The sequence below is a fragment of the Hakea prostrata genome, chromosome 4, assembly GCF_041222555.1.
Source record: "Hakea prostrata isolate BN-2017 chromosome 4, UWA_Hpros_2, whole genome shotgun sequence".
In the NCBI taxonomy this organism is placed as follows: Eukaryota; Viridiplantae; Streptophyta; class Magnoliopsida; order Proteales; family Proteaceae; genus Hakea; species Hakea prostrata.
Window position 1 is genome coordinate 2,890,773 of NC_142603.1, and position 24,448 is coordinate 2,915,220.

The 24,448-nt window shown below is 38.5% G+C and overlaps 2 protein-coding genes and 1 pseudogene across 5 annotated transcripts; 2 read left to right on the forward strand and 1 right to left on the reverse strand.

Moving 5' to 3' along the window:
- Positions 1-1,128: 1,128 nt before the first annotated feature.
- LOC149017080 (uncharacterized) lies at positions 1,129-8,074 on the reverse strand. 4 transcript variants are annotated; one of them, XM_089151389.1, is made up of 7 exons: positions 7,871-8,074; positions 7,199-7,238; positions 5,980-7,094; positions 3,092-3,171; positions 2,166-2,430; positions 1,766-2,051; positions 1,129-1,604 (listed from the first exon to the last, which is right to left on the reverse strand). In XM_089151389.1, exons 3-6 carry the CDS (start codon positions 6,722-6,724, stop codon positions 1,786-1,788), a joined length of 1,356 nt encoding a protein of 451 aa, XP_089007515.1. In that variant the 5' UTR covers positions 6,725-7,094; positions 7,199-7,238; positions 7,871-8,074; the 3' UTR covers positions 1,129-1,604; positions 1,766-1,785. The 4 variants fall into 4 exon arrangements, with proteins under 4 accessions (XP_089007515.1, XP_089007516.1, XP_089007514.1 ...); XM_089151390.1 differs by having other exon boundaries at positions 7,495-8,074; XM_089151388.1 differs by having other exon boundaries at positions 5,980-6,790; positions 6,936-7,094; positions 7,199-8,074.
- Positions 8,075-11,891: 3,817 nt separating this feature from the next.
- On the forward strand, positions 11,892-15,715 carry LOC149017081 (oligopeptide transporter 4 pseudogene; annotated as a pseudogene).
- Positions 15,716-16,806: 1,091 nt separating this feature from the next.
- On the forward strand, positions 16,807-21,130 carry LOC149017082 (oligopeptide transporter 4-like). Its single transcript, XM_089153806.1, has 6 exons — positions 16,807-17,349; positions 18,288-18,385; positions 18,701-19,264; positions 19,896-20,142; positions 20,245-20,427; positions 20,516-21,130. Exons 1-6 carry the CDS (start codon positions 16,807-16,809, stop codon positions 21,128-21,130), a joined length of 2,250 nt encoding a protein of 749 aa, XP_089009932.1.
- Positions 21,131-24,448: the final 3,318 nt, after the last annotated feature.

A 24,448-nucleotide genomic window follows, 5' to 3' on the forward strand; every position in this document is an offset into this window, starting at 1 on the left:
GATTGGCCAGGCCCACCTAGGAGCCTCATCAACAGAGCAACCACCCACTTCCAATCCAGAACTTACCCAATTCTTAACCACAGGAGTGACTGAGATTTAAAGAACTCTATCCCCTCGTTCCATTTTGTGTATTGGATTGGATGTTTTGAGCTCTCATGTTATCTGATTGGGACACTTGACATGGAAATTGGCCCTTCAAGAAGTAAGGTTGAAATTCTTGAAAACATTATATGGAGCCATGGGTTGGCAGGGTTTTGAGACACAACACTCAAGCAGATGATTTTATTCTTTTTTTTTTTGGTAACCAAGCTTTCATTAAGAAACAGGGGCGGGGATGGAGACTGAGCATAAATTCAGTAACCACTCAGAGGAACATGGCCAATAACTCGAGCCCTGAACCGAGTAGGCCTTCCGTGCTAGCTGATCCGCAACATTGTTGGATCTGCAGATGATTTTATTCTATGAACATAATAATGGGTGGAGGGAGATAAACAAGGTCTCTCAAAGTGGAAGTCATCTTCAAACAATTTACGGTACAACTGTCAAAGACAATATCGGTTGTTATACGTTATGTGTCAGGATACTTGGCATAGGATAGGTTAGAAAACTTGATTCAATTTGTTCCTTCAGCTGTGAAGATCTTAAACGCACTAGTCAAGTACCAAACATCGTATCAGCCGAATAGTTTAGAACCAAACCGATTCCAATTCCGATTAGTCAAGTACCAAACATTGTATCAGCCGAATAGCTTGGAACCAAACCAATTTCAGTTCTGATATTTGATTTGTATCGTTCGAGCCAATGAAAGACATGAGCCATCAATAAATTTCACAATCCATATTCCTTCTTTATATACTTGAAGATGTCACCATATGAGAGGGGGGGGGATTTTGAACAGAAGAAGCGAAGTAGGTCTTCTCCACTTGTCTCTCTATACTCATTTTCCTTTTCCATAGCCATCAGTGACACTAGCTAGCTATTCTTTGGAAGCAAGATTGTCAGATTATTTATCAAATACATCATTCTGTTTCCAGTCAATTGAGAATATTGGTGAAGAAACTGAAGCAAATATAATCCATTAAGTAATAATTCACATCAACCTGCATGGTTATGTTCCGAACCTGATGCCAGCTTTTATTTTCATTCCTGAATGCCAAATATATCATGTAGATGATGCTCCAGAATAACTGAAATCAGATCTCAAATTTCATATACAAAAGCAATTGAAGCAGTTTCTAGTTTACATAAATGCCTCTCTAGACAATGCGACTGCATGTTTAAGGCCATTGAAGACTGTCAAACACTGACAGGAAATCAACCTGAACCTACAAACTTAAATGAGTATATTTGGATTACAATCCATCTACACATTCTAAAGTGTCAAAGAGTATCGCTAATCCAACAAAAAAAATACTGAAAGAATTAAGAGTAAAGATTACACAAAGCTTCAATGGACAAGCCATATCTTCAACAGAAAGCCACCCCTTCATGAATATTTAAAAGGCTCCAATAAACAATCCGAAACCTCCTTCTTTATCTTAAGGCTAGTGGTTCTATTTGATGTGTATAAACTTTTCACAGGTCCAAGAGGGCTCGCTGCAGCACTAAACCCATATAATACACAAGAAACAATGTAATCAAACTATTCACAAAGTTGAAAATAGAAATAAATGAAGAATATCCCAAAAATCAGTGTAATAATTTCTTTTTCCTCATTGAGTACACAACTAATAAATGAAAACACAAAGCAAAGAGGAATGCCTACCAAGAAGCTTGTTGGTTTTCTCATATGCGTGAGTAACCTCCTTTGTCTTCAGATCCACCCCTGACTGTTCTCGTTAGAAAAGACTTCCTGTTCAGAGTCCAGCTTCTTCTCAGAGCTCTTTGTCTCCTCCAACTGGAGATACGAGCATAGATTGAAGGGAAAGTGAAGCAAAGCAGTAACAGCAGCAGCACTACAACACATAGAAGCATGACATTTCGGAAACCAGTTTTTAAGGTGGGATCATTTTGCCCTGTCCAAGGTACGCCTCCCACATTCATCCCAAATACTGTTCAACACCAAAATGGAATTGGTATTACATGCTCATCACTTTTAAAAACTCATACAGGAATGATATAGTGATAGAGCTTTTTATTTTGTGACTAAAACAAATAAACTGTACCTCCAGTGATGATAGACAAAGGTAGGAATATTAACGAAAGGAAGGACAGGTAGTAAAGCTTTTTATTAATTTGCTCTGCTTGCCAACTATCAAGGCCAGCTTGTATTGCTGTGACACGATTCGCAATAAAACCAACATTCTCTTTCAGCCTCCTCAAACGTCCAATCAGCTCTTCAAGAGAGACAATATCTTCGCCAGCAAACCAACTTTTTGCTGAACATTTTTCTCTGACACGTGGGAATACTTGTTCTCCATATGCAATTACCTAAAATGAGGCAAAATTTGTACTACAGATCAAACTCAAACAGCACTGCTTAGACAAATTTAAGGTCTAATTGCTAAAGACTTAAATAAATCATCCACGTGCAACCGAGAATTTTCTTTTGTTTCAGGCAATTCAATAGCAGGTGAGTTGGCTAAGATGGGGGCCTGTAGGACTTTGTATCCAGACTCTTTTTCCCATTATACCATTCCTGTTGAGGGTCCCCAAGTAAGCCTACTAGCGCTGTTATTGCACAGTAAAGATGTTCTGCGCTCCTCCTAAATAAAGTTTATTATTTTCAAAAAAGGGTATCTGCTCTTTGCTTCCCTCCCCCCCCCCTTTTTTTTTTTCAGGTGGTAGGGAGTGTGGGAGGACGAAAGAGAAAAAAACCATGCTTGATTTCAGTAAATGCAGCCCAAGCCACACTATAAATAATGACCCACATATGTGTTGTAACCTTCCCCTGTATCACATTTGTTGATGTCTAATAAGAGAAATTACTCCTGACCTCTGATAGGGTCAATTCTTACTGTCCTAAATTGCTCATCAATGTGTCCCATAGTACCTTCCTGCATACACACTAGTACCTAATATTTCCTCATCAAAATTAATATTCTTCCCTATTTCCTTTTTGTTCATTGGATAAGTCTCAGGAGAGAATCACCTGCAAGAGGCGCTGTAAATCTAGATGCATTTTTGGAAATCTTCTGTCATCCAGCATCTGTTTTTTCAAGGCAAAACCACCTGCAGTGTAGAGAAATAGGTCACTATTTGAAGTTCAAACAAACAGACCACATAAACTCATAAAATAAAATTATTAAAAAAAAAGCCACTCCATCATTTTAAAATAAATACAACATATCATGGCATCACATGAAAAATAAGAACAATGAAAGACATGAGGACATCTTAGTGCAACAGAAGGTTGCTACTTGCTCCAATGTGACATAGAGATTGCTGGTTCGAGTATTGAAACAGCCTCTCTATTCAAAGGAGGGTAGGTTGCATAAGGCAGGAGCTTTGTGCAAGGGGTATTGCTCCTCTTAGGAACACGAATTACATGTTTAAATATCTATACTAAATATGTAAACAGGCAGCTCAATGAATTATCCTCGATTGCATCCCCATTTCTTCTCACACAACTAACCCACATATAAGACAGCACAAGTCAAGAAGGTAAGTGAAAATGGCAAGCTATAATCAGATTCTTTAAAATTAATTCCTCCCTATTCAGGGAAGGATGACATCATGGTAAAACACTTATGAAGGAGGTTGTGCAGTGCTTCATTTGCTCAACTTGAAAGGCCGATGACTGAACATGCATTACTGCTAGTGATGATGAAGCAATAGAGAATTGATACTTCTCGAAATTACCAGTTTCCAAAATGACAGTTTAAGTGTTTCCTACTGTTTGTGGCTTTGCAATTACAGCTCAGCCAATGATGGGTTAGTAAAGCGGTTAAAGGCCCAACCTCCCACAGGCAGGTCTGGGGTTCGCACCCATTTGGCGGCATTAATATTCTCATTCCCATCCCGGTATATAAGAAACTCTTAATCCAAAAAAATAAAAAATAAAAATTTACAGCTCAGGGCACTATGGTGTGATTGCATAGGACATGTTTTGTCTCTTCTATATCTTTTTCCTTTTACTACTCTTCCTCCTGCTTATAAAATTTTGTCACACTTCAAGTGGGTTCTATTCAAGACAGACGCAAAGTTTGGGGGTGGGTTGCAACTGTCAGAAGAAGTAGGAGAGGTAGAAGTGAGGCAAACAGATAATGAGCCATTTAGATGTTAGATTAGGAGGTCGGCATCCATATAGTTTGGGAGCAGGTTGTAGTTGGTGATCACATTGGAGTTGGGAAGGGGGGTCGGTAGTTTTTTTGTGGATTGGCACTTTGGGGGGGGGGGGGTTAGCGGTTTCTCTTTCGGTAGCTAGCAGAAGTCATGAGCAGGGACATATTCTTGTCTTCAGTGTTCTCCCCCATTCTCTTGTTTCTTCTCCTTCTCTTTTCCTTTGTCCTGCTTTGTTTGGAGAATGGATGCTATGGATTTTATATTCCACATGTACTAAACTGTTAAGAAATTACCACCTATTGGCTATCAACAAGTAAACAAATTGGCAGAACACATTCCACATGGCCAGCCCAAATACATGGACTTATGCTTGTATGGTTGTGTCTTGAAAATCAGGAAACAAAATTAAGGAATGCAAATGAAGCACGAAGAACTTTCACAAGCCTGTTCATTTCCATAACTTAGTTTTGAAGTGCAAACCAGGAAAGTCAGACTTTACAGTTCTTTAAATCCTAAAAAATGTGTAGGCATTGGAATAAACAAGGAACCCAATTTAACCTCAATTTTTTCTTAAGAAGCAATCAAGACATGAAGTGAAAAGATAGTAATATGTCGAGGAGGAGCCAGACTTTATGCGTGGTCTAGGGTTGAGCAACTGGGTAATAAGGAACGCCTCAGTGAAAATTTCAGATTCAAATCAGAGAAGATGATGAAATAAAGAGTTATATTTCAACACCCATTAACCCATACGATTAAAAGTCAGAGATATTTCAAACCTTAATTTCAAATTGAATTTTCTATTAAACTAATTAAGTTATGCAACCGTAATTTAATCAATGTTCAAAATCAAAACCCTAACCCCATTTGATTAAAGAAACCCTATAATGGAAATTAAAATTTTGGGCTAACCCTACCAATACATCCAAGTTATTGTAACACCTCAATTTCTCTCCGTAAAACATTGCCTCATCTCACTTATTAAGGTTGACCAAAGTTCACCCACAACCATGGATGATACTGCATTCCATCTAATACGGCTCATCCCCCATCTAAGATATGCATCTGACACCAATAACTTGTAAAGGCTCAGAAAAAAGTTTGGATTCCTTATTTTTGTTCTTTTGAAGCATTTCTTATTCTGAAGGAATAGAGTGATGTTTTTGTTCAGAAAATGTCACTCCACTGGTGATGGTCAGGGCCAGACAATCCCCTTCATTGGATGATGAGATTCCATCAAACGTCTTGTTTTGAAATTAATTATTCTCCTCATCCTTCTTTCCATTCTTCTACATAATTGTTTTTGATAACATCCCTAATGCTAAGTTATTCCAAAGTAAGATATCCAGCTTCCATTTTAATTTTTCCTCCATCGTCTTGCAACCAAAAACTGTGACAATACAAAGACATACTAAAATCTCTCCACTAAGGTTAATTTCTTTCAGCTTTCACAATCATGGAACTCTTCAATACTCAACCTTAGGGTGAAAATTTCAGGTCCTTCCTAAAAGCACCAATGGGAACCTGAGGTGTGCCCCTACATATCTTTCCAATCTAACCCCAATGAAATTAACCTCCTTCAAGCTAACATCAAGAATTCAAAGTGACAACCAAATTCTTCTTGGAACTAAAGATTCTGTTTTTCTCAGAAATAAAGTAGTATAAAAGAAAATGAGCTGCTCAGCAAAGTTGGTAGGAAATGGAAAATCATTAGAAACGAAATCAGGCTACAGAAACCTATTATTACATGCCTATTACCTTTATCCACTTCAAGCTCTACTGCATCCAACTCGATCTCAAGCTTGGTCACTATGTCTTGGATGTGATCTACATGTGTGTCAAGTACATGAATAACAAGATTTGAGATTGTGCGCGGAACTGGATTATCAGCTTCCTCAGAATGATTCATCGTTAATAGGAACTCCAGAACATGTTCTCTAATCACAATAGCATCCCCTTCCTTCTCTTCTGTTGCCAAATTGGGATTTTCCACACTAGGAATTGCTGAAAGAAGAGATTGACCCATTCGGGAGAATCCCAGTCTGGGAACACGACCCAAAGATACAGTAATCAATGAATTCTCAGTTACTCTTGCAGCAATTCTAAGGGTAAAATTGCTTGCAGCAGGACCAGGTGAATTCACCCTAAAGACAAGGGCTCCGTCAACATGTCCACAATAGGGGCCATTACTGACAAGTGAGAGGATATCTTGAAGCTTCAAAGGAGGACAGAAGACATCGATAAGGTATTGTGCGGACAATGCTTGTTTCTGGTTTCCCTTTGGAAGTTCCACGTGATACCAACAAAATTCATTGCCGCTTCCTTCGGCAAGATCCCATTCCCTAGTAAAGAAACTCCCGGACCCATCAAATGTATATGCTTTCTTTCTCACAGCACCAGGAAAATGAGTACGGGTTTCTTTAGAAGGAATTCCATTGGCACTCTCTTTGTAGATTTCCTCTGCTTCACCTTCGGCACTCTGCTCTTCTTCCTCAACCTCCATTTACCAGTAAATTAAATTACTCAACAGCCTAATATGCTTCAGTTGCTTCTCTTAAGATCTGTATACCTGACAAAAATGAATTCTTGGAATCTTCTTAAATTTCTCAATTGCCTTGACTCCACTTAAATTCAATCTCCCAAAGAATCCAAGACGAAAAACAACAAATCAGAGAAAATTGCCGTATTCAATGTTGTAACGGCTGGGAACCAACCTTCTCCGTCAGATTTTGGGGAATATACAAAAATGAACAAAGAGAGCAAAGCTCTGAAAATAAAAAATCCCTGAGAGACTGTTCAATCGAATGAGCGAAATTCCAGCGATTGTCAACCTTGAAAAACATGTCGAACTTCAATCATCAAACTCACCCGCCCTGGAGAGCAATTCATAATTGATCAACTTCCAGAAGAAAACCAAATACAATCATACAACAAATCTATACTAAGAACTTGATAACGGAGACCTGAGATCACCTACCAAATCAAAGCCAATATCCTCGGAAACCGCAACACTTCTCCTGAATAAAATAAATGATTCCGAATTAGCAAAAACCAATTACAGATCATCAACAGAGAGAATGGAAAGAGCAGAAAGAAGACCCCAGGTATCCTTTCTGCCCTTGTTGCTTGTTCAAGGATTTAGAAGGGCAGAATTCTATTCCCTCCCTCCCTCGGTGCAATTTCTTCGATGCTTCTCACATTTTTTCGGAAGATGGAAATTAAATGAATATTTTTATTGAAATCTGGTTGACCAAGTAAACCATCTCCGGTTACCAGGAATTTGACCTGACGTCTCTATTGAATAACAATTTAAGAAAAGCGAGGGCTGAGGCCGAGGGTGGGCGAGAAACGAAGCCCAATGATTACTCAACAACGACAATGGAGGAACCCAACGAACTGAAATTTGTGTTGTGTAATTTCCAAGTTGCCTATTATTGGGATTGCGGGAGATGAGGAGTGAAACTAGGGATCCCAAGTACAACTTATCAAAGTATCTTCTCCGCCTTCATTCTTTAGTTTGAGATTTCGAATCAAATAGGCATCGTCAAGATAACTGAAATGAATGGCGATCAGCGACACTGCTAGGGTTTGAATCTGTCGATAAATAGAGTTCCAGATGAAATATGGAAGATTGATCTCGATTTCGTACCATCCATATCTATTTGGTCCTTGATTCCAGCATTTTTAAACCTGAACGTGTCCGAACGACCAGACTTTGAATTTGCTTGAGCTGCGGAAACGAGAGGAAGAACATTGGGGGCATTCATGTCAACAAATTGAAAGAAGAATAGCACTGTAGCAATTCAGCGTGATGGGCTGGATTCCTGATATCTCGAAAACCTTGTTCTTTAGATCTTGATCCAAAAAAAACATAAAAACCTTGTTCAAGGTGGACCTATGTAAATGTTGGGCTGCTTTTTAAACTATAAGTTGTATTTGTTTGCTGGAATAATGGTGGGGTGGTAAAATTCTTGAAAAAAAGTACAAACTTTTTACTTTTCCCTTAAATCCCAAAATGGTACATTGTTGTTTGGTTGCTAGGGGTGAAAAAGTGAGAAACAAGTTTTCCTTGAATCAAGGAAAGTGATGTGGCAAAACAACTTTTTCACCCCCAAGCCATTTTGAAATCCCACATATTTGGTAAGACTTTGTGGAAAAATTGTGAAAAGTAAAAAGTGGGACCCACCACTATCATTTTTCTACAAAATCATTTCCTTTCCTTTCATTTCCTTCTCCCTCACCCCACTACACATGGGGCCACATGTTTTTTTTTTCCCACTTCACCTTTGCAAACAAACAAACGCAGCATAACTTGTTTGTATTTCTGGACTCAAAAGCAATTTTTCCATACACCATGACTCACATCTTACATCTAAATAATACAATAAAGAAAGAAATGAATTTAACCCAACATGTATTGATTTTCGGATTGGATTGATAAAACCAAAGGCTTTTAACCTCTAATATATGAATCTCATCATTACCATCTTTTCTTACCTTGCCAATGTGGAATAAAAGAAACTTAATTCATTCATTATTTTTTATCAAACATAACAATCAAAGCATTCAATATACTTCCATTTGAACATCACTATTTAATGTTAAAGCTACTTCCGTACTTGCTATGATTTAATTAACCCTTATTTAATCCTTAGCCCAGTTGACAAACTGAATATATATATACTTTTTTTTTATTTGAGGTTTGTTTGCGTTAATTATATGCATTACAATTACATCCTCAAGATAGTTTATATGTATAATTTAAATATAATATGTGGCATTCAAATTATTAACCACATACTATGAGTCATTATCCGTTTACCAAACGAGCCAACCCTTAAGTTTTAGATGATAATTTTTGCTAAGATGCAAATTTAGACCTAAAACATTTTCTGCTGCACGATAATTATTAAGTGGCATGATAAATTGTTTTCTTCTAGCCTGCTAGCTCTAAGCATGTAGAGCCATGATAAATCATATGAAACTCAATATTCCCATGCCCACACATCAAATTTAGATCAAACATGCTAAGTGAACAAACAAGATCTGAAATGTATTGAGACTTTTTTTGTTATTTGAAAATTACGATTTGGTGTTTGTAACATAGTTACTTGGGTAACGATTAATTGTTACGGAAACTTTAGTTTGTAGTGTTCAAAAAAAAAGAGAAAACCTTAGGTTATAACTATTGAAGTGACATTGCATTGCAGCCCGTCTACATTCCTAGAAGACATGTAACGTCTTTCAGAATTTAAGGTGTGCAATGAATTTAGGAGATGAAAAATCAACATATTTAAATTTTTGCAAACTTGGTGACCTAGCTTTTTAATCTTCCTGGCCCTTTTTTTTTTTTTTTTGTTTGAAAGCATAAACTTTATTAAAGAAAGAGACCCGTGTTACACACTTGGAAGGGTTGTGCTTTAGTGTTGCGTATTAAATGGCAGCACGGTGAACCAACGGTCGAGATCGAAATTTCGATCTCGACCATCCGTCTCGGTGTAAAAGCACCTCAAGACCGAAATTAAATGCACAGCATACAAGTCACAACACACTTGGAAGGTTAAACCCATATAATTTATGAATCGAAAAGGGTCCGGAGTCTCCAGACTATCACACACAGCAACGACAGCACCTTCCTTGCTGGGGTATTCGCAACAGCGATTTTGTTTTCTTGGTAAAAATAAAAAATACAAGTTGTAAATGATGAAGACTTTACCAAAAATCTCATATCCAACATCCAAGTAGTTGCAAACTTGGTGACCTTAATTGCTTTTGGGATCTTCTTCATTGCTTGAAAGATGTATTGCAAATAAACAACAACTGCTGTCAAATTTCAATCCAAACTCTATCACCATGGGCCATGCATGAGGCAACCGACACATGAGTCATGACTACAACATGACCATAGATCCCCATCGTTTCACCATCAAGCTTGAGATGGACTGGTGTAATTCCTCCACGCCTTAGACACTGGAGTGTAGATCCATGGACGAAGAGAGGCATGAAACAAAAGCACGCTAGTACAGTAAAGTTCTTAATCCTGATGATAATCCATCCTACTTAATGGAAACAATAACTGTTTTAACTACAAATATAGATTAATTGCTAGCATTGTACTATGATGGAAGAGTATGTCTCTATTATGGTGTTGTAAAATAATTGAGCCCTATGATGTTACTTAGCTTTCTTTTCTTCTTTTACTTTGAAAGTTCGTCTTATCTATTCCACAGAGACTAATTCTACACTAAGGCATACAAATAAGATGGTTAAGCCTAACCCGAGAATCTAGATTTGTTGTAGGACCCGAGGAATGTTTATATAGAGGAGGTAATCTGAAGCACTTTGGGTGTTGGTTGCAAATCTTGATCTTCAGCAAGCGAGATAAACTTTTAGAGTTTTGTCTGGTGGATTGTGTAATGAAAATCCTAGAAATGTTGTCTAGCGACCAGACATGAAGTGTTTTTGAGGGAATCAATTATGGAGGGTGGAATGCCTTTCCTTTTTTATACCTAATTTAGACAAATTAGGAACTCTGGGTGTGGTGCCTGTTGCATTGTAAGTGGTGCCTGTTGCATGGTAAGTCTACTTTCAAATTTTATAGTGTCGAACTATTGTCCTCTCTTGGTTAAGACTTAAGATTTTGGGTGCCTTTAGCTGCTAAGTTTGGTCATGTTTGAGAATTTGTTGAAGACCTTTTGGACACTTCTCCGGTGAAGGTTTATGACTCCATTGGTGAAATCGGAGGATGAAACTGTTACGGAGAAGATTGGGGTTGTTTATCTTGAAGGCTTTGTTTCTAGCATTACTAGGAATACATCAAATTTTCTTCTCGTATCACATTTTTTTTCTTTTTTTTTTCTTTAATTTTCTTAAATCTTTGGACTCTTCAAGATTGGGAAGACTTGAACCCATAACCATGTGCTCTGATACCACTTATAAAATCTCAAAATAATGTAGCTGTAATTATCTCTAAGTAGTTAATTTTAATTGGTACATGATCCCATTTAGTTGGGTTACGAGTGAATTGAGTTGAGTTACTGTAAATCTGTAAGTAGTTTTTGTGATGCAAATTGGGCTTGGAAAGGAGAACAGTTTTTTTTTTTTTTTTTTTTTTTTACTTGGTGGACATCTTCATGGCATCAAATTGGCAGCAACGGTAATGCCTACCATGATAAACCATATGTAGCCTTGGATGTAGGTTTAGTTTAATCAGATTTTTATCAGCTCTAATTCTGACACGAGTTCAGATTTATTATCATGGAGAACAATGATTTCTCTTGATAGTTTCTCCATTACAATAATAGTAAAACTGCCTTCTACCAAAAAAAAAAATAGTAAAACTGCCTATGACTTCTTGAGAATTTGTGATTCCATTTCTTTGGCTGCAATCTTGACTAGCACAAAGCCAACAACATGATCGGAACATCCCAAAGAAACGGGTCTGACTAGATAAGTCCTTTTTCAAATCCGTTCAGTTAACTAAAAACAGATAACTGCATTTCATGTCACCATCTTTTCAGCTCATAATCAAATCGTTTTTTTTAATTCTTATATATACTCTTCTACCGTCTCCATGCTTTTCAGGATTGCCCCTCTTTCTCTCCAACGCCCATTCTTGCAACATGGGCGGTGCTTCACACATAGATTCAAAGACGATAGCAGGTGATGAAGCAACGATGGAAGAAGAGAATGCAGACGATTGTGAGATGTCGCCGGTCGAACAAGTTCGCCTGCCGGTGGTGAACGCCTATGACCCATCCATCCGTTCCGGTATGGACATTTTTCTAGGTGTGATGTCATGTTCTCTTCTGGAGTTTCTGAACCAGTTCTTTTCGTACCGTACAGAACCACTCGTCGTAACCCAAACCCAGATCACGGCTCAGGTGGCAAGTCTTCCTATCGGCCATTAATGGCAGCCGTTCTTCCTCGTACAAAATTCAGGCTTCCTGCGTTTGGTTCGAGAGAGTTCTCTTTAAATCCGGGGCCTTTCAACGAGAAGGAGCATGTTCTCACTTCTCATCACCATATTCGCAAGCGCCGGTTGCGCATTTGGGAGTCGATATGCATATGCTTACGGTATCGACATTGTTAATATTATTAGGGTTTTCTATCATATCATATGTAGGAAGATTTCTCTGCTTCCCGGTTGGTTGCTTCTTGTCACAACTCAGGTCTGTGGATTCAAACTTAATCTTCGACGTGAGTTTTTAGTTTTAAATCTGTTTTCTACCTTTTCCATGCGAAACCTGCTACCGAAATCCCACCTCTTCATGATATATTGGAAGTTGGAAGTAGATCATAAGAGCAGCTGTTGGAATTCATTATATCTTCAATCTCTTTCCCTCCTTTCTTTTCTCTTGTAGAATTCACCACTACCTTAACGAGAGCTCAGAACTATACCAAAGTGTCGGCTTAGCAAAATTGCCATACAAACTCTTCATATAGTTGTATGTCTCTATTACTTGTAAGGTAGATAGCTGTAATCTTTAATATTTTTGTTACAAACAGTGTTTTAATTTACGCATCTCTATTGTTTTTCACTGATTGTGGGTGCTAGATTCATGATTACACATGAAAACGTTTGTCTAACAAAACAATGAATAAAACAAGGAAGAAGCTTTGATTTTTTTTTTTTTTTTTTTGGTAAGCGAAGCTTTGATTTTTTCAAAGCTTCAAAATAGTAGGATATGTTTTTATGTCAAAAAGACAATAATACACCTCAACAACATTTTTCTTTTTCTGTTCTCCCTCTTTTGTTTTGGTAAGAAATTGGTGTTCTCAAAGTAGGCTCAAAAAGTATGCTAAAGTAAAGCTTCGTTTCAAGAATACAATAAAGAAATCAGAATACATTAACATGATTTGAACCATTTATGTTCCAAAAATATCGAAGAAAGGAAAAGACACAAAAAAGAAGAAACACAAACATTACCATACAACCCCTCTATATACTTCGATACAGGCACTATAGAGAGTCCATAATCGTTTATAATTGTGTCCATGGAGCAGGCATTAGGATATGGTTGGGCAGGTCTGATAAGGAAGTATGTGGTTGAAGTATGTTACCAAGAAGACCAATTGCAAATGTTTGTTTCAAAACCTATGGATATATAAGCATGGCACGGGCTGTCTCCTTCCTCCAAGATCGATGTTTTTGGTTCACGTAAATTACCTTTCATTCTCCAGTAGCTATATTTTTAACCAAAAAAATGCATTTCATTTAATATGGAGATTTTTTTTTTATTTTTATTTTTTTCAATTTGAGGTTTGCCTAGATACTTGCACCTTGACTACATCTTCAAATTTTCCCTTTTGGCAGAAAAAATAAAATAAAAAACATTACATCTTCTCAAGTAGCTTTTTATATATATAATTGAAATATATAAAGTACTTAGGGCCACCTCCTCAGTTATCCACTAAATTAATGTCACCCCATGAGTTATCCAATTTATCAATTAGACTACATATAGAGGTAGAATATATCAATAACACCCCCTACTGATAGGAAATCAAAGTGCTAACATGAGCAAATTAAACTTTTCAAGAAAACAATAATACCCTCCAATGAAAAACCTTACACTCATCTTGTCTTTGTCTTCCTCTACCGTCTACAACTAATCATCTTCTTCCATTTTTGCATCTTCATTATTACTATTTTCGCACGAAATTTTTGTTTTCTCTCTGTTTATCATCTTCTCCTCTTAGAATGTGAGGATAATATTAGAAATGGATAAATTAAAACTAACTGAGATGAATGGTGTTAATAATAGGGGGTCTGATTGATAATTAAATAACGCAAAGGGTAACTCAAGGCTGGCATTGAAAACTTCCCTTTAAACATAAGGCGGGGCTTCAACCCTAGCCCCGAAGGGATTCAAACCCTTGACCTCATACGCATTGTCATACCAACAAGCTTTATTTAAGCTGACCAATTTGGTTTTTACTGGTTTTAACTTAATTCCTCTCCTTGGCCCCTATACTCTCTACGAGACATGTATCCCTAAATCCACCATCTCCCTACTTTCACTACCAATGGTTCTTGGTGTCCCCTCCCCCACCCTAGTCGATCTCACACAAGTTTGGAATGTCATCCATTCCCTTATGAACTCCTCTTGTGACCTCATTACCTAGATCCCCTCCCCCTCCAAATCTTTCACCACTTCCTTAACATGGAACCTTCTTCGACCCCCCCCCCTTCCCCTTGTCCCTTGGGCCCCTTTGGTCTAGTTCAAAGGCCATGTCCCTTGCCGCAACCTCACCCTTTGGAAAGTGCTCAACCTTGCTCTCCCAACACAATTCTTTGTTATTAATTATCATATCTCAGTTAACCCTAACTGCATCATTTGTTGGAATGGTTCAGAGGACCTCAATCACATTTTCTTCTCTTGCCCTTTCTCTAATTCCCTTTAGGTAAAAGCCCTTGCCTCCATTTGGCCTCGGTCAAAACGTTCATTTGGATTTGCTCGATGGTCTTGGATTTTGAGAAACTTTTTAGACTCCTCCATTTGCAATCAAGTTGGTAAGCTAGTCTTTGAAACCACTATCCAACACTTATGGTGGGAGCGCAATCTTAGGAGGTGGACCTCGAAATATCGGCCTTTGGACATGATTTGGAATACTATTTGTTTTGATGTCTATTTTAGATTTCACTCTAACCCTCATCCTCCGATTCATGATACCCCTAGGAATACATTAGTTATTAGTTCCAGGGGTCTCAACTCCTCATTCCGATCTTCCTCTTGCTGACTGATGGTCTCCCCAGCCCCCGCCCCCCTTTTCTTTTTTTCCCGATCTCTTTTGTATTGTTTTCTTATTTAATTATTTATTCATCCAAATAATAAAAAAATAAAAATAAAAAACCCTTAATTCCTCTACGCAACAGTTCGCTGGTACCATGGCAGGCACGATCAACGTACGCGTAGGGTGGTGGCTTCTGGCTGCTATCCCTAACATCTGCAACAAAGACTTGCTCCCTCCAAACAGTCCTTGGACATGCCCAAACAGCCATGTCTTCTTTGATGCATCAGTCATCTGGGGTTTCTTTGGACCCAAAAATATTTTTTGTTCTCTTGGACACTATAATTCTCTAAATTGGTTCTTCCTGGGAGGTGCCATGGCTCCAGTTTTTGTAAGGCTTCTACACAAGACACTCCCTAAGCAGTCCTGGATTCCTTACGTCAACTTCCCTGTAATTTTGGGAGCAACCCCTATGATGCCACCTGCAACTGCAGTGAACTACAATTTCTGGATTTTAGTGGGAACCATCTTCAATTACTTCATTTTCCGGTACCGGAAGAATTGGTGGCAAAGATACAACTGTGTTCTCTCGGTGGGTCTAGATTCTGGGTTGGCTTTCATGGCTCTGTGGCTGTACTTCACATTGACTATGCAGGACAAATCCGTCTCTTGGTGGGGTGCGGAAGGTGAACATTGTGATTTGGCTTCTTGTCCTACTGCCAAAGGTACTGTAGTGGTTGAAGGCTGTCCTGTGTTCTGACTTCTTAGGCATTGTAATTAACCAAAGATTCCGCTCTGTTCTTCCTCTACCATTGTCAATGCTGATATATTAATTTCTCGACTCTATAAACTGCTAATAATTTTAGACTTTGCAAGTTGAACATAAAAAAAACGCAATTAGAAGATGAAAGAAAATTTGAGAAGCAAACCAGGAGTAAGAAAGGCAAAAAGAAAGAAATATGGTAAAACCGTATCCATTTTGCTTATACAATTACACAATTGAAGTGGATGAAAGAATTACAAGTCCACCGGCCATGGAAGCTTAAGTTTGAGACGAACCCAGCAAGAAAGGAAGCCAACTTCTTCTTCATCCAAAAGATATAAGTAAATGATTTCATTTCTTTGGCTGCAATCTTGAGTAGCTAGCATTAAGCCAAAACCATAGTAGCCCCTTAAACTTTTTCCTTACTTAGTACAAGAACAACAATAGCCCAAATTCATCCGAAGTAAATGGATCTCACTGGATAGGTCCTTTGACCTTGAATCAACTGTATTAAGGTGCAATTAACTAAATATACATAACCGCATTTCATTGTCACCATCTTCTGATAAATTTTCAATGCGGTCCTTCAGTTATCTAATTTATCAATCAGACTCTCTGTAAGGTGAAAATATCTCAGTGGCACTCTTTATTGTTAGGAAATCACAGCTAAATACTGAAGCAAACAAGCATGCTATACAAGTTAATTTTTTCAAAAAGACAAAAATAACCTTGAATAAAAAACCTACGTTGGATTCGCTTCTTTGCCTCTCTCTACCATTTACAACTTCTTTCCAGTTCTTACAGAATTTGAAAGATATGACTCATTGGTAGTGTTTTAACTCAAAATGTTAGGGTAATAGTGGTAGTATATGAGACTTTGTAAAATTAAGGAGGTCTTTTAGTTAAATGGTGTAGCATTAATATTAGGGATCCGATAACTCAAGGGTGGGATTGAAAATTTCCCAATAATCAAATGTTTTCTTATATAATCCTTCCCGTTTCCTCGCGTTTCTGTATTGCCCTTTTTTCTCCCTATAGTCCTTTATTTCTTGGGAGGAGAGGGCATTCTCCTCGACATTCTATCGAACATGGGTAGTGCTTTAGAAGTAGATACGTCTAAGCCCAGGAAGGAGAAGACGATAACAAATGAGGAAGCAGGGCTGGGAGAGAATGGAGAAGATGATGAAATGTCGCCGGTGGAACAAGTACGCCTGACGGTGGTTAACACGGATGACCCATCACTTCCGGTATGGACCTTCAGAATGTGGTTTCTGGGTGTGATATCATGTTCTCTTCTAGCGTTTCTGAACCAGTTCTTTTCGTACCGTACAGAACCACTCATCATAACCCAAATCACGGCTCAGATCGCCAGTCTTCCTATCGGCCATTTAATGGCTGCCGTTCTTCCCTCTACAAAATTCAGGCTTCCTGGGTTTGGTTCGAGGGAGTTCTCTTTTAATCCGGGGCCTTTCAACCAGAAGGAACATGTGCTCATCACCATATTCGCAAGCGCCGGTTGCGCATTTGGGGGTGGATATGCTTACGGTGTCGACATTATTAATATTATTAGGGTTTTCTATCATAGGAAGATTTCTATGCCTGCCGCTTGGTTGCTTGTTACCACAACTCAGGTGTGTCGATTCAAACCTAATCTTCGACGTGTGCTTTTAGTTTCAAATCTTCCTTTTTCTTTTTTTTTCTTTTCCATGCAAAACCTGCTTCCGAATCCCATCCCTAATAAATATATTTGAAATTGAAATTAGATCATAGCAGCAGCTGTTGGAACTCATTATATCTTCACAGGCAACGAGAATTCACATTCATGGCCTCATGGGAATATTTCCAACGCTTTTCGGGTTTTATAGTTGCGTTCATCTTTCCTTTTGCCTATTTTTAGGCAGGAAACAGTTCTTTATGTTTCTATACGTTATTATCGTTTATTACAGTTATTCGGTGCTGCTGAGGATTTGGTGCTGCGGCAGCTGCCATACACTTGTGAAATCCTAGCTGTTCAATTCAATGGCTTAGATTTAACAGAGTGTACGGCAGTATATCCAGCCATTGGCTGCATGTGCTGGTGAGTACTGAAGTAAAGTCCCATTGGATCATAGGGTGCTCAAATCTTTTTTTTTTTTTTTGGTAAAAAGTGCTCAAATCATGTTTAGTTCTATAGAAAATGAAAGAGTCTAGATCTTCTTCACCAGCCTACTCTTCTATTCATTCACATAGATGTGGAACTCACACTACCTCCGTGAAAAAAAATTTCTCTAATGGAAAAAAAAAATCAAATAAAACAAAGACAAAACTTTAATTTTTTTAGGATTTAAAAAAAAAAGGTAATGTTTTATGTGAAAAAGACAAGAATATTTTATTAAAAAAAATACACTTACACCTTTTCAAGAGATTTTTTTTTTGGGTGAGAAATTAGTTTTCTGGGCTCAAAACTTTCTTTCAAGAATGAAGATAAGACCCAGAAACATAAAAAAAAATTCCACATACATGTGTTAGTTTGTTTCTGTTCCAAAAATGCAAAAGTCCATATTTAGCCTCTAATCTCTAATATTTGCAGGTACTAGGATACGGTTGGGCCGGGCTGATAAGGAAGTTTGTGGTTGAACCGGCCCATATGTGGTGGCCCAATACTCTTGTACAGGTTTCAGTGTTCCGGTAAGTATTTTTTCCGTAGTGATGTTTCTCTTTTTTTTTTTTTTTGGTGAAGTGATGTTTCTCCTTTACATCTGAGTGGATTCAGATCTTTCCCACCCAACCTGTCCTATGCCTGTATGCCAGACCTTATGTAAACGTGGAAGAATGGAGGCAAGGGCAAGTTGGGTGGAAATGATCTCCAAATGCATCGAGCTAGCTTTGGCAGACTCGTTAAAATGAAAAACATTAATATACAATTCTTGTTGATTAATCTCCAGATGTGTCTGTTATGTGTGAATGAATTTGCCCTCTCTCTCTCTCTCTCTCTCTATACAGGGCTCTGCACGAGAAAGAAACTGGAAGCATGACAAGGGCCAAGTTCTTCGCGATTGCATTCACCTGCAGTTTCTTGTATTACATTCTCCCTGGATTTCTCTTTCCGACCTTGACAAGCATCTCATGGGCTTGCTGGGCATTCAAAAATTCCGTCACTGCACAGCAACTCGGTTCAGGCATGACTGGCCTAGGAATTGGGGCGTTTTCTTTGGACTGGGCTGGCGTTGCTTCTTTCCTCATTAGCCCCCTAATAAGTCCCTTCTTTACCATCGCTAACGTCTGCATTGGCTATGTATTCACCTTGTATCTAGCCATGCCAATAGCTTATTGGGGTTTGAACTTATTTAATGCCAAGACTTTCCCCATATTTTCCTCTCATTTGTTCACAGACAAAGGCCAAGAATATAACATATCTGCCATTGTGAACAACAAATTTGAGCTTGATATCCCCAAATATGAGCAGATAGGACAGCTAAATCTGAGCGTGTTCTTTGCTCTAACTTATGGTATTGGTTTTGCTGGCATCACTGCCACTCTCACTCATGTGGCCTTATTTCACGGAAGGTACGCATACGCAACTAAATTTGTTCAAAGTAGATATTTATGCTCTTCTCACCATTCTCTTCCATACATTAGGAGGGCAGTTCACATGGGCCCACAACAGATCCCACCCTCCGATTCATTTTGTCATAAATTTGAGGTGAACAGCCCACTCTTATTCTCTTAATGTGTGGTAAAAAAAAATGCAAGGGAAGCACAAACAAGGGTAAAGGTACCTCACGGCAAGGGGCAATGCCTCCCTCCCATTTTTCTGAAAATTTTCCTTTCCCAATTTTAAAAATTTTAAAAATTTTCCCTCTAGCCCTCTTCAATGTGTGAAATATGAGCACTAGGTCTCCCCCTCCTTTCAAACTTTTTGTAACGTACACCCTTCTCTTCCCTTCCCTCTTTCTCTTCCCTATAGTCCTCTTTCCATGTGTGAAACATCATTACCTAGCCCTCTTGATTGGAGAAAATATTTAACTGTAAAGACAATGAGTATAAAGGTAGTTGTATTTTGTGCAAAATAATCAGTACTTAGACCCCTTGGAACACAGACCTCAACCCTGACTAGTAGAGGATCCAAACTCGTTCAAAAGCAAACACTTGATGCTTCAGGTTTTACATTTTTGTTTTTTTGATTCACATGCTTCAGGGACATCTATCAACGATATCGTGCTGAGAAGAAGCTGGACATCCATGCGAGATTGATGAAGAAGTACAAGGCCATACCAAATTGGTGGTTTTACCTGCTACTTGCAGTTAACGTGGTGGTCGCTCTTCTGGTTTGTATACTGATGAACGACCAAGTTCAGATTCCATGGTGGGCTCTTCTTCTTGGTGCTGCCATGGCCTTCATTTTCACCCTTCCCGTCAGCGTCATAACTGCCACCACCGGCCAGGTAATCTACACATACTAAAATACTTCCCAACTTCATAAGTGAAATTCAGAATTTTCAGTTCGTGATCAGGAAAACTAAACTCTACTCTTCATGATGTTACAGTCACCGGGGATTAACGTCCTGACGGAGTATCTGATGGGTATCATCTTACCAGGAAGACCAATTGCAAATGTTTGTTTCAAAACTTATGGATATATAAGCATGGCACAGGCCGTCTTTTTCCTCCAAGACTTTAAATTAGGCCACTACATGAAGATACCTCCAAGATCGATGTTTTTGGTTCAGGTATGGTCATACCAAACTAATAAGCTTTATTAATTTCAGCTGACAATCAAATAGGGTTTTTACTAGTTTTAATTCCTCTCTGCAACAGTTTGTTGGTACCATGATTGCTGGAACTATCAATATTAGTGTGGCGTGGTGGCTTCTGGATGCTATACCTAACATTTGCAACGTAGACTTGCTCCCTCCAGAGAGTCCCTGGACATGCCCAAACAGCCGTGTCTTCTTTGATGCATCAGTCATCTGGGGTTTGGTTGGACCCAAAAGGATTTTTGGTTCTCTTGGACACTATCATTCTCTAAATTGGTTCTTCCTGGTAGGTGTCATGGCTCCAGTTATTGTGTGGTTATTACACAAAGCATTCCCTAAACAGTCCTGGATTCGTTACATCAACTTTCCTGTTATTTTTAATGCAACATCTATGATGCCACCGGCAACGGCAGTGAACTACAATTCCTGGATTTTAGTGGGAACCATCTTCAATTTCTTCATTTTCCGGTACCAGAAGAATTGGTGGCAAAGATACAACTATGTTCTCTCGGCAGGTCTGGATTCTGGGTTGGCTTTCATGGCAGTTTTTCTGTACTTCGCATTGACTATGCAGAACAAATCAGTCTCTTGGTGGGGTTCGGAAGGAGAACATTGTGATTTGGCTTCTTGTCCTACTGCCAAAGGTGTAGTGGTTGAAGGCTGTCCTGTGTTCTGACTTCTGAAGCATTGTAATTAACCAAGGATTACTCTGTTATCATCAATGCTTAAAATTTTCTCTCTCTCTCTCTCTCTAAACTGTGATTAGTTCAACTTTCAACAATTGGAATCAGTCTTGGAAGTGAACTTCACTAATAACGCAATTAGAAGGTAAACTTAACTTTCTAATTAAAAAAACAAGAAAATTTTCAGAAGCAAACCTGGAATAAATAAGGCAGAAAGAAAGAAATAAAACTTTATCCATTTTGCTTATACAATTACACAGTTGCAGTGGATAGAACAATCACAAGTCCACCCGCCAGGAACTTTCTTGAATGAAATTTCTGTGAAAATTTTCCCAAGAACCCTCATCTCTGATGCCTAATTAAAACTCTTTGACTGTTATAACTACTGTACAATCGCTTTTGTTGAAGAAACTGCAAACCTGGAGGAGAATCCACGGTGAGAGGAATCGTCATTATCTTCATCCCCATAGCCATCATCGAAGTTCTGGGCATAGCTTAAGGGGTCATACTTGAAACTGAGACCCGGCTTCCTTGGACTAGTTTTGACTACGGTAAGTAGATTGCAACCTCCACTTCTTTGTCTGTTCCATCTTTTCCGCCATGGGAGCTTGATCAGTTTGAGGCGACCCCAGCAAGAGAGAAAGCCTCCTTCATCTGCAACATCATCTGTTCCCCTGGGAGATCTTGAATTCCCCATGGCCTTAGCTTCAACTTTCTTGAAGTGGGAAAAAAAAAAGTTATGTCGACGGAAAGAGAAGAATGATTCGAGGATCATTATTGATTCTTCACGGATACTGGTTGCTTTTATCTTCTGGGTTCCAGCTTACTGTGTGTGAGCATGGTTGTGTATGTGTGACGGGTGGTGTGGATTGGATAATATATAAGAGGTTTGTGTGAATGGAAGTGTTTTCTCCTGATTAGGCACATTCCGAATGGACGATAAAATCTCTGGCGGCGTTTTTAAGTATATTTTTGTGTGTGACAACTGACAACGACGCTGAAAGGCTTGGTGCGTAATGAGTGTCAATGAAGAATGTTGCTCCACGCACTATATAGTCTTGGACCTCTTGGTTCTCTGCATACACATAATGTACAAGATCCTGGGACACGACTTCAGGTTTCCTCTCAAAAATGAACTCTGTTTTGTAAGGTTTTCTTATCTGGAATGAGCAAAGGAATAAGGAAAATACAGATAATTAGCCAAGATGGGTCATGGGTGAATGCGTTTCTTGTTGATTTGCAGGATGTCGATCAGCCACTGTTTTTATAGTTGTGGGTTCCAGAGAGAAGTAAAAAAGTCAACAGAAACGACGGAGAGACTGCCTCAGCAACAAACTCCATCAAAGAACCCCATGTGCTGAGAAAGCGTAGGGACGAGACGAAGGCTCAGCTCAGGGGGAGAAGAGAAAAAGAAAAAAAAAAAACTGATGTTCATGGTTTCTTAAAATTAGACACCAAATTGGAGAGGAAGGTTGTGTTGGCCAAAATGAATTTTGTGGCGCAGTGGGGGCTAGGAATTGAAAGGGAGTATGGGGGTGCTCAATGGAATCCAACAGAGGTGATTATGGTAGCCCATAGGCGTTTTTGGATTTTGATGGGGTGAATAAACGGGCGTGAGTGCAACGGGTGTACATCAGAATGTTTCAAGTAGACCTGTAAATGGATCAAATTCTCGATTTTTTATAAACCGTTGTTTTCGCACACTTAGCTGTGGTGGGTGAGTCTCCCAGAGGGGATTATTTGCACACCTAGCTGTGATGGGTGGGATTTTTTGTATCCACAAGGATTCGATACCGGAACCTTGCTTAAGCGGACCAAGCTGCTTATCACTTGGACCAACCCCGTTGGTGGTGTTATTAACGTTTGATATTAGGAAAAACGCATACAAATTTGCCAAAGTAGTTAAGCGCATGCAAAGTAAATTGATAATATATCATCGATGACCTAATTTAATTCTTTGTTGTTATTAAGTGTTTTTCCCTTTATTGGTTTCATTTTCTCATTCTAAATGCAAATTACCACAATAATATGAAAAACAATCATTTCTATTATTAGGAATATTACTTTGGGGTTAAAGATCGAACCATATGCGACGCAAACTAAGTCTGATCCCTGGTGTGACCAAACAATACTTATATAACTATATATTAATTAATATTAATAATTCTATATGACTTGAGACTTAGGACTTGAGATCATGAGTCATAGGGTTTTATTTGGAAGGCTTATTTTGTCATGGACCCAAATCCGAAAAGCCTACTGGTGGGTGAAAGTGTAGAGATGTCATTAGAGAGACACTTTCCCTTGGGGAGGTTAACTGATCCGAAAAAGCCTACTGCTAGGTAAAAGTGTGGAGATGTCATTAGAGAGGCACTTTTCTTTGGGGAGATCAGCTGAACAAGTATCCTCACAAAGGGAAGGGACCTTACCCTTTCACTACAACCTTTGAACTCTATATAAACTTATTTTCAAGTTCATTTTTAGACACTAAATTTCCTCCTCTCTCTCTCTGTTGTTATTCTGTTATGCAGTGAACATAACATGATTACACCTTAACTAACCTTTATAGGATGCAACCTTAAAGGTTTGAGCTGACTGATATCGGGATAAAGACTCATTTGGAACCCGTATTGCACAAATTAGAATGTCTAAATACCTTTAAAAAAGTACCTCTAGTACGATTAAGCTGTGAAGAAGTATTGTGAATATCAAAAACATTCAAGAGTTCTAGAGATTCTTCAACAAATTTCAACAATTTGCCTTCTAGTCATCTTTTTATGCATGAAATATCAGCACTTCTTGCCTTCAATTTTTTTAAAACTTCGTACTCCTATTTTTTATTTTTTAATATTTTTTCCCTGATCTTCTTCCATTGTGCAAAATATCATTATTTAGCCTTCTCATTATGAAATCTTGAGTTCACCTCTTGTCTAATAACCCACTTGGATAATCATTATACAATCCTTGATTACCACCACAGATAAAGAAGAAAACAATGTGAAAAAGTTACTAAAAAAAATTAGACATATTACATGTAAGAACTCTCTATTCAACTTGCAATTAATTAATTTTATTTTTAATGTGGATATTCATTATTTTCTTTCATTGGGGACCACAGAGACCCGAACCCCGGAAGAAATTCACCTAAAAAAAAAAAAAAAAAAAAAAAAAAAAAAAAAATATGATGTTGACTGTCATAACTAAAAAAAAAAAAAAAAAAAAGCGAGGGGGGAACAAAAGGCACGAAAAGAAAACAAACCAGGGCCGGGGGGGAGGACGCGACCCGGCCGGGGGGGCGTAGGGGGTCTCAT